Here is a 12559-nt window from a genome sequence, read left to right on the forward strand (position 1 = left end):
CAACATTGAATTTCCAAGAATTAAGTCACTTAATTATGGATAGACATGTTAATGATATGTTAATGGTGAAAAATGGAAACAAATTGTTCAAAACATCTTGATGTACCGAGTATGAGCCCTATGTGCAGAAATGTACACTTACTCACCTTGGCTGCTCTCAGTGAGGCAATTATTGGTTGTCTGAGGAATGTTCTGCCATGCTAAATTCCCCTGGGCACTCAAATTAAGATACTCTACTGGCAGCTTCCTTTGCAGTTGCCTTCCAATGACCCCCAGATGTACGCAATGGGAGAAAAGTTGGGTGACACTACAAGACATGGTAGCATGGTTAGGCTACGCAAGCTGCTCACATTTGCAAAAGCAACACGTGGCCTGGTGTTGTGTTGAAAAACTGCTCCTGGCACATTTTAGAGAAATGGCCGTACCCGTGATTCCACGACAAAATCAATGTAACGATGAGCTACCATACATTATGCTAACCCACACCATTATCCCGGAGTAACCAGGTGAAAATGCCAGGATGTACGTTGCTCTTTCTACTGTTAGAAACCTGCTTGGTCTAAACATAGTACTGTGGCCTGCATTCTCCCTGGACTTCTCTCCCATCTGGACGTCATTGATTGGCAATTGCAAAGCAGTGGATCGTGATGATTTTTGTGCCCCAATGTTTTCAGCATGGCAGACAATTTCTCAACAACAAATAATATCATTGATAGCATGATAAGTCGTATAAGTGCGTGTGTTTCTGCATGTTCTGCTCATACTCAATACTGAATATAAATCAAGATGTTTTTGAAAATTGTTTCCATTTAGTTTATTCATTTGCAGGTCATTAACATGATCACTGATCCAGTGATTTCCATATATCTATGATTTTTCTCCTTGATATTGAAATTTCAATTTTGAGGATTGTGTATGAAATACTACATCAACTTTAGTTCTTAAATTTACTGTAAAGGGTTTTAGTAAAAGGTTTAGCTATAATGCATTTTACACTCTTCCGCAGATAGTTATATACCGTATTCTTCGGATTATAAGACGCACACCAAATTTTGAGGAGAAAAATAGTAAAAAAAAAAAAAAAATGTTTTAATAAAATGGTGCTTTTTATAATCCATGCGTCTTATTGCTTATCGGGGGGTGGTGGCTGCGGTGAAGCGGGGTCCCAGGGTCGCTGCTGGAGGAGGCAGGAGTGGGGTGATGCCGCAGGCTGGGATGAGGTGGTGTACCGATGTGCTGCTGCAGGTGTCAGGTTCCTGCGGGGTGTTCAACGCTGCGGGGGTGTCCGATGCTGCTGCGGGGGTGTCTGGTGCTACTGCAGGTGTCTCCGATGCAGCATGGGGGTTCTGTTGACATTTTGTGAAAGGCCAAAACCCCACGCAGTTCCATGGTTTCCTGTGTGGTGGACTCTTGTGTGGTGTCTTATAATCTGAAAAATCTGGTGCTTAGATACAGATAACTCTACTGCATACAGCACCGGTGAAAGGTTTGGATACACCTGTTCATGCAATGATTTTCTTAGTTCTTACTAGAATGTGTACATTGTAGATTCAGAATGAATATGGCAAAACCACAAAGCAACTCTTATGGAATCAAGGCGTAAAGAAACACGTGTGAAACAAACCAGAATGTATGTTAAAGCTTTGAGCATTCAAAGTGAATACCCTTTTACCTTCTTAACAGCTTTACACTCCCTTGGCATTCTCTCTTCATCAGGAAATCACCTCAAAAAGGCTTTCAGTGAACAGGTATGCATCTTCAAATAATCATTTGTGCAATCACTGAGCTTTTTAAAAAGTTTCTGATCATCAGATGTGTCTTGGAAAGGCAGTGGTGGTACATAGTTCCATACAGTACTGAGTCATATTCCACACCACTTCTTAACCAGAGTATGGCAAGAACCACTCAACTAAGTAAAGTGAAACGACAGTCTATCATTACTTTGAGATGTGAAACTCGGTCTTTCTGGAAAATCGCAAAAGCCTTGCATCAATGAAAATAATCAATTACTATGATGAAACTGGCTCTAATGATGCATGACCTATGAAAAAAAGTCTAAGGATTACCTTTGCTGCAGAGGATAAGTTCATCTGAGTTACTTGCATCTGAAACCGCAGATTGACAGCATCCAAAATATGGAAAACCATCATGCAGCAGTCACAGCTCAACATAAAACTGTCCATAAGAGACTCTTAGGCTAGTCACAGAAATAAGATGAAATCGCTTTTTAGAATGCAGTATGCAGTATTCCACATAAGTAATAGTAAAAAGAACAAGTAACAAACAATATAAGTAATATCATGTAAAATTACTATAACATTTCCCCTGTATAGTCAGACACTGATAACATACAATTCAGAACAGTATTTCATCCTGACTTTGCCCCACAGATCTACCTGTACGCTTATAAAGTTGTGTCTATTTATAAATGAGTAGATTCCTAGGATTGTATAAAACTTTTCACACACATCTCTGAAAACACTGAATTCTTTTCCACAGGTTTCTATGTTGTTACAGCGCTCTGTGAGTCACTATAAACAGACCTCAGGGGCTTCTGTACCAATGAGACAGAGACACACCCTGCCAAAAAAATGCCTTAATTTCACAAAGCAAACAAAACTTCATTAATAGTTACTTTGGCTATTGGTGCCTATGTGGGCAGAAAGGAATTATAGAAGTAAAACTTGTTTTGTGAAAGCACCTGCTTAGAAATTGGAAGTGATGTTCAGGAAATGTGTAGCCATTCATTTCCTTTTAAAGGGAACCTGTCAGGTCCCCCATGTCCTCCAACCCAGCAGTATTCACTTATGTATGAGTAAAAGTCCCTGACTAACCATCTCTGTATAACTTTTTTCTGTAAAAATTAGGTTTAAAAAAGCATTAATATTGTCCCAGTTTCCTATGCCAATGAGGGCTCTGACTTGTCGATGGGACATAGGTTTCCCCAGACTAGTCAGCCCTCTTTCCATGTTATCACACCTCTGTGGGTGTGATAACATAATCTGCAGGAGCCAATGTCATCACCAGCAGTTGGAAATCTCGCGCACGCATGCCACACATTTCGGCAGCATCACTGCTTCTTTGTAGCCGCTTCTGAACTTAGGGACATGCGCACTGCACCTCTTAAAGGGAGCGTACACCCGGCTACAAAGGCGTAGTGACGCTTCAGAAATGTGTGGCGTGTTCAAGATTTGCAGAAGCTGGCGTTGACGCCAGCTCCTGGAAATTATGTTATCACGCCCACAGGGACATGATGACATGGAAATAGGGCTGACTAGTCTGGGGCAACTAATGCCCCATCGACCTAATTAGCATAGGAAACTGGGACAATATAAATGTTTTTTTTAAACCTAATTCATACCGAAAAATGTTAGGCAGGGATAGTTAGGCAGGGAATTTACTTACATATAAGTGAATGCTGCTGGGTTGGAGGGCATGGCAGGCCTGATAGGCTCCCTTTTAAATAGAAAACTACTATATATTTTTTTGCTTTTTTTGCAGTGTTTCCTGAGATATGACTTTGTTTGAAGGGGTTGTCGTGAAGCAGAGTCTGCAGTCACTCTTTGTGACTGCAGACTTTGGAATTGTGACAGTGTGCGATACGTATACTGTCACAATTCCTGTGTGAGTGGGCGAATGCGCATGTGATTTGCATTCTTATGGTCACGTGCCAGCCAGACTTTTTGCTTCTCTCAATTCTCTTCTATTAAGAGATTTCAGGTGAGACTAGTTGACACATGACTGCAAGTGTTCAAATCGCATGCATTGGTCAATTGAACGTCCACTCACCGAGCATTCGTTGAAATCATGACAGTGTGAAATTTGGAAGTTTGCAGTCATATGGACCTCAGAAGCAGAATTACTTCTTAGTCTTCCTTTCCTGGGTCGGTTCTCATGAAAGCCATTTTCTTTCGCAGTTTTCATGACTGCACTTGAGGATATCTTCAAGGTTCTAGAAATTTTCAGCATTGACTGACATCATGTCTTAAAATAATGAACTCTTGTTTCTCTTTGCTTTGTTAAGCGGTTCTTGCCAAATTCTGGCTTAGAACCATTGTGGAATATGTCTGAGCACTGTATTAAACTATGTACCAACACTGCCTTTGCAAAACACACTTGATGGTCACAAACACTTTCTGAAGGCTAGTGATCCCACAGATGAACTCTTGATGAGCCATATCTGTTAATTGGAAGCCATGTTAGTTGACTACACTATGAAACTGCTTGAAAGAATACCAAGGGAGTGTACAGCTGTCTTCAGAGTAAAAGGGGGTTAGTTGAGGAATCTAAGGTTTATCATATATTGTGGTTTGTGTCACACTTGTTTCCTTACTCCTTGTTTCCATATGTGTTCTTTTGTGGTGTCGCTACCTTCTTTCTGAATCTACAATGTGCACATTCTGCTGCATGAATAGGTGTCCAGACTTTTAGTGTATGTTGCATTTGTTACTAAAATCCCTGACCTTTTGTCCTATCTTGTAGGTGGTCCTACTAAGTAATTGATAGCTTTCCCTGTAACATACAAAGATAGCCTTTACTTACAAAGTAGGATCACCAACTTGGAACTAACCAGAACACAGATTTTTCAGAATAAAATAGAAGTTGCTAGCTCTAGAACACATGATTACATATATTACGTGACAAGTTCCCTTTGAATGAGACTGTAAGTCTTTTGTCGGAACCTAATGTGTTCCAGATAACTTGCTTTAGTTGATTTTTCAAGTGGCAGATGGATTGACAAAGGTCAAGGTCATTGTTAACAGCCCACCACTGCAACCCCTACTTAGAGGTTATCCAGTATTAGGAAAATTTGACTTCCTTCTTAAAACAGCATCCCCTGTAACCACAGGTGGTAAGTGATATTGCAGCTCAGCTGTATTTCAATAGAGTTAAGCTGCAATGGTAGACATAGTCATGGGCAATTCTGTTTCTGAAAATAAGCAGCCAAATATTTAATTTGAGTCTTATAAGGATTGCACAGTATTTTAAAGTGGTCGTCTTTGTCCATTAAGCATCCAACCTTAGTTTGTTTCATTGTAGAAAATCTATTGCAAAGTAAACATCTACAGTTAAATGCTATTTTGTGTTTTATCTAAATGGGTTCAATTTGTTTCTTAATATAATTTTAGAGTGGTCAGAGCACCATATGTCTGATACAGAGCTTCCAATCCCATACATAAATATAGATCTAATAGAAAATATCCTGGTTACCTGCAGCCTCCAGTAGAGGTTGATTCTGTTTATTCAGTATTGACTTACATTGACCTTACATACCTTGGCTACCTCAGTTGCTGCCAGCTCCCTGTGCAATTGCCAACTAATGACATCCTAGATATGCTTGACGGGTGTCAAGTCTGGAGAAGCTACAGACCAGGGAAGCACATTGAGGCCACACAGACGGCTCACAGTAGTATAAGCAAAATGTGATCTGGCATTGTCATGTTGAAAAACTATACCATCCTAGCCTTTGAGAGCAGATGGGTCAATGGATCACCTGTAGCTGGACATCTGGCCAGTAGCCAAGTGTCATGCAAACGTCTTCTGATGTTTTTGTGTAGACATTCTTTAGTCTTGCTATGTGAAGTCTAATTTTACTTCCAGTACCAAATGGTTCGTTAAGCACTATTCTTCAAATTTGATACCACCTGGGCAATGTCATGAAGAGAATTTCACGAGGGAACATCACATTGAGATTATGATGTGGTCTGGTGTATTTTACAGTAACCGGATCCCTCTAGTCTTCATTCCATGAACACTAGCAACTTGGCATTACATTAATTTGGTAGTGGAATAAGTGGTAATACTATTTCGCTAAAGTGTCTCAAGAACCGGACCGCATGTTGCTCTTACTAATGTGTGCTGCATGCTTGGCCCAATCAATGCCTACCATGGCTTGCAGTGTCTCTGGATTTGACTCCCATTGAGTACATCTGGGATGTCATTGGCCAGCAATTACAAAGGAAGCTGCTAACAGAGGATCTTGATGATTTGCATAGCAAGGTGCATTCAGTGTGGTGGAACATTTCTGAGATTACCATCAAATGATAAGGTGTGTATGTCTGAGCCTGGTGCTCATACTCCATACTTGAAATATATAAAAATTTAGTTTAATCATTTGCATATCATTAGCATGTCTAATGATTCTGTTTTGATATCCACATGACTTTTCCTTCTTGGTATTGCAATTTCAGCGTTATGGGGTGATAAATACATATACATAATTTTATTTTCTTATTTTTTTCCAATAATTTTAGAGTAATTTAGAAGCAAAGGTTTCGTCACTAAAAATAGAAGCTGACAGTATTCTACCAGTCCAGGAGACAGTGAGTATCCTCTATTCACACTTTTCTTTATGTTGAGTATTACTTAGTAATTAAACGTCTTCATTAATGACATTTGGTGCTAACTGTATGGATATGCTTATGATTCATACAAAACGTGGCCAACTATAAGGCAAAATAGCAACATATCAGGAAGAATATAGTGGTAGAGATCTTGTTTATAGTTGGTTCATAAAAAAAAAAAGTGAAATGTAGGATCAATCTATGATTGATATAAATCAAACACTGATTAGTCAAAAGCTTCCATCACTAAATATTGAACTACACAGCTATGTAGAGCCATCATGATTTTACTTTTCTAATTTCTAGGGTCCAACAGAAATGAAAATGTTAAATGCCTTTGTCACATTAACAGTTTCCCAAGTGTCACCCTGTGGTGTTTTTGCATTCTAGGAAATAATTTCACTTTATGTGTCAAGTTCATAAATCAATAAATAAGCAGCTGTTTTGAAATTGGTACAGTAGTTGGTATGATTAGTGTGCAAAACCATTTCTCGTAGTTCCCACAGTCTATTATCATATGTCTCCGTCTGTGTTCCCACCACCTTGATTCCTTTAGTAAAAGTTTACAAAGCCTGGGTTTCTACCAAGGTAGAGCTTTGGTTTCAGCTGTTTTACTGTGAGAGGAAGTATATGGTAAGGGGTGCCTTTGTGGCATGAATGTGATAACATTGTGGTGGTCTTATCTCCCCTCTAGGTGATTGCTCTATATGACTACACTGCACATAGATCAGATGAACTAAGCATCCAACGTAGTGACATTATCCATGTGTTGTACAAAGATAATGACAATTGGTGGTTTGGCAGTCTACAGAATGGACATCAGGGTTACTTTCCAGCAAACTATGTGGCTGCTGAACGTAAGTTCATACAATAGAAAGTAATATTGGTTTAACTGATTATTTTGCTCCATGCATCTGAAATGATTTGGAAACTTAATAGTGTCATGTTTTGTTTTTTTTCAGTCCAACATGACTATGACAACCCCACAACATCTAAATTTCACTATCCTGGTCCCCATGAACAGTCACAAGCTGATCATCCTGAACACAATGCTGTCATGGTAAATATCTTTACTACTAACAGAAAAATATACTGTATGTAACATTGTAAAGTAGTGGCCATTTCATTGATGAGCAGATTTTCCTCTAAATTCTTACGATTGGGCCACATTTCTAGTACCTTGAACACAAATTAGAACCAACTCACGAGAGAATAAAATCAGAATTTCATAATTTAAGACACTCCTTAAACAGAAAAATAAGACATAAGGTAGATAAAATGATTATTGAAATTGTAAATTTGAAACAAAAAGGATAAGTATGCTTTTTACAAATTAGCTCTAATCTCTATGTGAACAGTTCTAGTCAATAACAGAAAGTTTAAGCCAAAGTAGAACTACAAGTGTTCAAAAATAAATTAAAAAAAATAGGCACCTAGTGTAACATGTGGTTCTGGCACCACAACTTGCGTTTCACCCTAGCTTCATCTGGGGGCATGACTTTGGGTTACTCTGTTGTTCTATTTGATGCATTTATCTTTTTTGTTTTAACTTTACAATTTCAATAAACATTATATTTTATGAGGTGATATGCACCTTATGTGTTTTTTTCTGTTGGTATTTACTTTCAATACAAAGTAGTTTGTAACACACCTGGGGCAGGTACTGACAGCTTGGGGCCCTAGTGCATGAAATGTGTCTGGGCTCCTCTCCTTTTATCGCTACAAAGCTATAAATCAGATATAGTGTGTGTATAAGGCTTGTTGCTGTACATAAGAGAGGTTGCTATGTAATATGGGACAATGTTATACATAAATAAGAGAGGAAGCTATGTAATAAGTGTCAGTGCTATACATAATAAGTACACTATATACTAAGGAACAGTGTTATACATTATAAGGTTACATTCAAACATTTGTGTGAATTATCGGTTTTCTTGGGCATCGCACAGACCCATTGAGTATGTCCTATTCTGATCTTCAAAATCAGTTTAGAATAGGACATACTCTGGATCTCATACTCAGATCCCTGAATGTCATGTATGTGTGAATGTGAATGGCCCTATGAAACTCTATTGGTCTGGTAGTATTAAGTCCCTGTATAGCATCCTTCCCCACCCTACAATTCATTGTAAGTCCCTGATATCATCCTCCCCTTTATTAAAAAAATATATATAATCTTGTCATTTTCACACGCGCCTCTGTGACTTTTTTGGACACCTACTTCCTGATCTTTCAGGAAGAGAATTTGGCAATGCTTCATAACATAGGATTACAAAAAGAGGTAACACCTCTATGCACAGCTGATGAAACAGGATCACCAATCACAAAAGGCGATGTCATAGCTGACCCTGACCCTCCTCCCTTTTGCATAAGCTCGTTAGATGCTTCAATATAAAATATAGGATTTGAGTCTATTCATCGTGTTTAATAAGCATGTGGATTTCCTGAAACGAAGTCTGCTGCCATGTGGAGGCTGATACTATTATTGCATTTAAATAAAATTGGCTCCTCCCCAGCAGACTATATCTCACCTCCTGGCATCAGGCTCCCTCAGTTTTTTGTAGTGTCATTTAGAGGCAAAGGTCTGACTTAGGTTAGGTGCTAACTAGTGATGAGCGAATGTGCTCAGATAACATCTTATCCAAGCATGCTCGGGTGTTATCCGAGCATCTGGGAGTGCTCGTATATTATGTTCGAGTCCACGCGGTTGCATGATTTGCGGCTGGGAAACAGCCTCAACTTGTGCGGATTACCTAACAAACACGCTCTGTACCTTCCTCTTACATCTTACGGCACGGCACCTTTTAAAGGGAACCTGTCACCCCTCCAGGCGTTTTTAACTAAAAGAGCCAACTTGTGCAGCACTAATGCTGCAATCTGTCAAGGTGGCTCTTTTAGTTCGGGTCCCTGCAAACGCTGAAATAATCGCTTTTATAATGTGCCCCTCATGCCTGAATTTGTTAGGGGGGCATGTCTTTTCCCCCCTGACACAAACTCCTCCCAGCCATCACTCAGGGCCTCCGAGCACCGCCTCCATTTCCTTCATGAACGTCCCCGACGCCTGCGCTGTAAGTTCGAAGGGCAGCGCAAACTGCGCATGCCCGAATAAAAACTTACAGCGCAGGCGCTGGGGACGTTAATGAAGGAAGTGGAGGCGCCCCCCGGCGCGCGGAGTATTTAGTGATGGCTGGGAGGCATTTGTGTCAGGGGGGAAAAGACATGCCCCCCTGACAAATTCAGGTATGAGGGGCACATTATAAAAGCGATTATTTCAGCGTTTGCAGGGACCTGAACTAAAAGAGCCACCTTGACAGATTGCAGCATTAGTGCTGCACAAGGTGGCTCTTTTAGTTAAAAACGCCTGGGGGGTGACAGATTCCCTTTAAGTGGTGTGGGGCATAGAAGCTCATTGATCTCTTTCTCCTCGTGAGATAGCAAGCGCTTACAGGGGCAAAAAATTCCTGCAGTGTGGATGTGGTAGGCTGCTGGGGGGGCTGATACTAAGCACTCAACAGTTTTGTGTCACTAATTAGTGGACTCTTCTAGTTTTTTTTCTGCCCTTTTTCTATCACTGTCTGAAGCTGTTTTTGTAGGAGGGGTAAGTGCGTGTCTAGATCATTTTCTAACCATGAGGAATTTACAAAGGTTTTACAGAGAGCGTGGTAACACCCAGACAAACAATTTCAAAAGCGTAGTTTTCTGGAGGTGTTCTGTCCCTATCCAGCAGAGCAGGTGGCCTCTTGGTCTACTCCAACAGTGGTAGACACTCCGGTATATCACTTGTTGAAGGTAACCACTCTACTTAGTGCTGACCACTCTAGGTTTTGACTTTTGCCCAGCCTTTTCTGGCACTTGGGTCTCCAAGGCAGTGATGGTGTGGGCTAAACATTTGCGACAAAGTTTTTTTTTTTGTCTGGTTCCTAGGATTTGGAATCAGCTGAGATGGCAGATCAGATTGCGCAGGCAGGGAAGTACTGCTGTTCAGCGGAGGAGTTCTCTGCCCAGGTGGCAAGTATTTGCATGGCAAAATGCTGTTGCTCAAGGTGTGTGGGGCGGACCTAGCTTCAAAATGATCGCTGACAGGACTATCATTCCACGCTCTCGTTTATTTGGAACCAGGCTAGAGAAGATCATTTCAGAAGCTACATGCGGCAGAAGCACCTTGCTTCCTCAGTCCAGTGCCAGCTGTCCTTTTCGGAAGCGTGGGGCCTTACATGTCCGTCCCTTCAGTTTCTAGCACCGGACAAGTCGGTTTGGCAGATTAGACCAAAGGTCTTCCAGGAGAGCTACCTTTAGATTAACACACACCGGATGTCCTTCTGGATCAGGGGCTAGGCTCTCCTGGTCCATTGGCAAAAGGAAGGTCAGTGCTGGACGGGCGACTCCCACACACAAACACACACACATACACACACACATACACACTCTGATTTGGAGGCAGGGCTGGCGCTTAACTCCATCAAGGGTCAGGTATCCACACTGGCTATTCTGCTTCAGAGGGATTTGGTTGGCATCTAAACCTCAGGTTACGACTTTTCTCCAGGGAGTAGCACAAGTAAGACCACCTTATCGAACTCCCCTGGATCCTTGGCGTCTGAATCTTCTTTTAGAGGCTCTTCAGGCTCCACCTTTTGAGCTTATCAGAGAGATCTCTACACTTTCTTTCTTATAAGATAGCTTTCCCTTTAGCCATCACTTCTATTAGGAGAGTCTCGAAACTTGTGGCTCTGTCTTGTCGCACTCCTCATCTTATTATTCATCAGGATAAGATAGTGTTGAGGCCAGTTTCTTCTTTTCTCCCTAAGGTGGTCTCGAGTTTTCACCTTAATGAAGACATTATTTTACCTTTCTTGTGTCCAGCACCATTTCATCCTATTGAAAAGGCTCTGTGCAGATTGGACATCGTTAGGCTATGTGCCCACGTTGCGGATTCGTGTGCGGATTTTTCCGCACCATTTTTGTATTTACCGCGGATTTCCTAAGTTTTTTGGTGCGGATTTCACCTGCGTTTTTTCACCTGCGGATTCCTATTGAGGAGCAGGTGTAAAACGCTGCGAAATCCGCACAAAGAATTGACATGCTGCGGAAAATACACCGCCGTGTTTCCGCGCGGTATTTTCCTCAGCATGTGCACTGTGGATTTTGTTTTCCATAGGTTTACATAGTACTGTAAACCGGATGGAAAACTGCTGCGAATCCGCAGCATCCAATCCGCTGTGGATCCGCAGGCAAATCCGCAACGTGTGCACATAGCCTTAGAGCTATAAGGTACTATTTATCGGTCACCGCCTCATTAGGGCAATCTGATTCCTTGTTTATTATACCAGAGGGCCCTCGCAGGGTCAAGCCGCTTCTAAAGCAACCGTTTCCCTCTGGATCAAGACTGCTATTATCCAGGCCTATGGAGCTAAATCCAGGGTGGCCCCAATTAGAATTAGACCACACCCTACGTGTGTGGTGGGAGCTTCCTGGGCAGATCGTCATCAACTATTGGCTTTGCAGCTCTGTAAAGCAGCTACTTTTACATTGATGCATTCATTTTGTAAGTTTTATTGTGTCCACACTTTTGCTTTTGCAGATGCAAGCCTTGGTAGGAAGATAACGCAGGCGGCAGTAGCCCAGACTTTCACTTGAGTTATGGTGGAATAATGGGTGTAACAGTATATTTATTTGCCACACTAGGGACAGGTTTAGAACTTTCCATTGTTGTGTGTCCCCCCCCCCCCCCCCCCCCCCAAATGAGACGAATGCCTGATTGGACGTGCAGTTATATTTCTTCTTGCCTTAATTATTTAATTATTTTCTCTTCTCCTCCTAATGCTGTCTCACAAAACTGAGGAAGCCTAGCTCCAACAGGTGAGGTATAGTCTGTTGGGGAGAAGCCAACTTTATTTAAATGTTATGATAGTGTGAGCCTCCATGCAGGGCCGGTTTTAGACAAAGAGGGGCCCTAGGCGAAAGTTTAAAGTGGGGCCCCAAATGCTAACATTGTAAAATCACACAAGCATATAGGTTACATTACATGAGCAGGATGCAGATATAGTTGGTGGAAGGGCCTGGAGCCAGTGCTTGCACTGTGGCCCCACATTTAGGGGCCTTATATCGGCCAATGGGTCTGCTACTATTAACTGTACGCAGGGGTGTTGCTAGAGTCAGAAAAGATTGGGAGCCCAAGACAGAGTTGCCCCCCAACCCCCTCCTAATTTTATTTTATT

General features: G+C 41.4%; 1 protein-coding gene across 4 annotated transcripts in view; it reads left to right on the forward strand.

Moving 5' to 3' along the window:
- AHI1 (Abelson helper integration site 1) overlaps positions 1-12559 on the forward strand; it is a 289456-nt gene that overhangs the window by 240091 nt on the left and 36806 nt on the right. For all 4 annotated transcript variants that reach the window (XM_077289311.1, XM_077289310.1, XM_077289309.1 and 1 more), the window contains exons 21-23: positions 6255-6323; positions 7039-7201; positions 7307-7404. In XM_077289311.1, coding sequence (XP_077145426.1) covers positions 6255-6323; positions 7039-7201; positions 7307-7404 — 330 coding nt within the window. The remainder of the gene's footprint in view (positions 1-6254; positions 6324-7038; positions 7202-7306; positions 7405-12559) is intronic.

This window comes from Ranitomeya variabilis, chromosome 2 (assembly GCF_051348905.1).
Source record: "Ranitomeya variabilis isolate aRanVar5 chromosome 2, aRanVar5.hap1, whole genome shotgun sequence".
In the NCBI taxonomy this organism is placed as follows: domain Eukaryota; kingdom Metazoa; phylum Chordata; class Amphibia; order Anura; family Dendrobatidae; genus Ranitomeya; species Ranitomeya variabilis.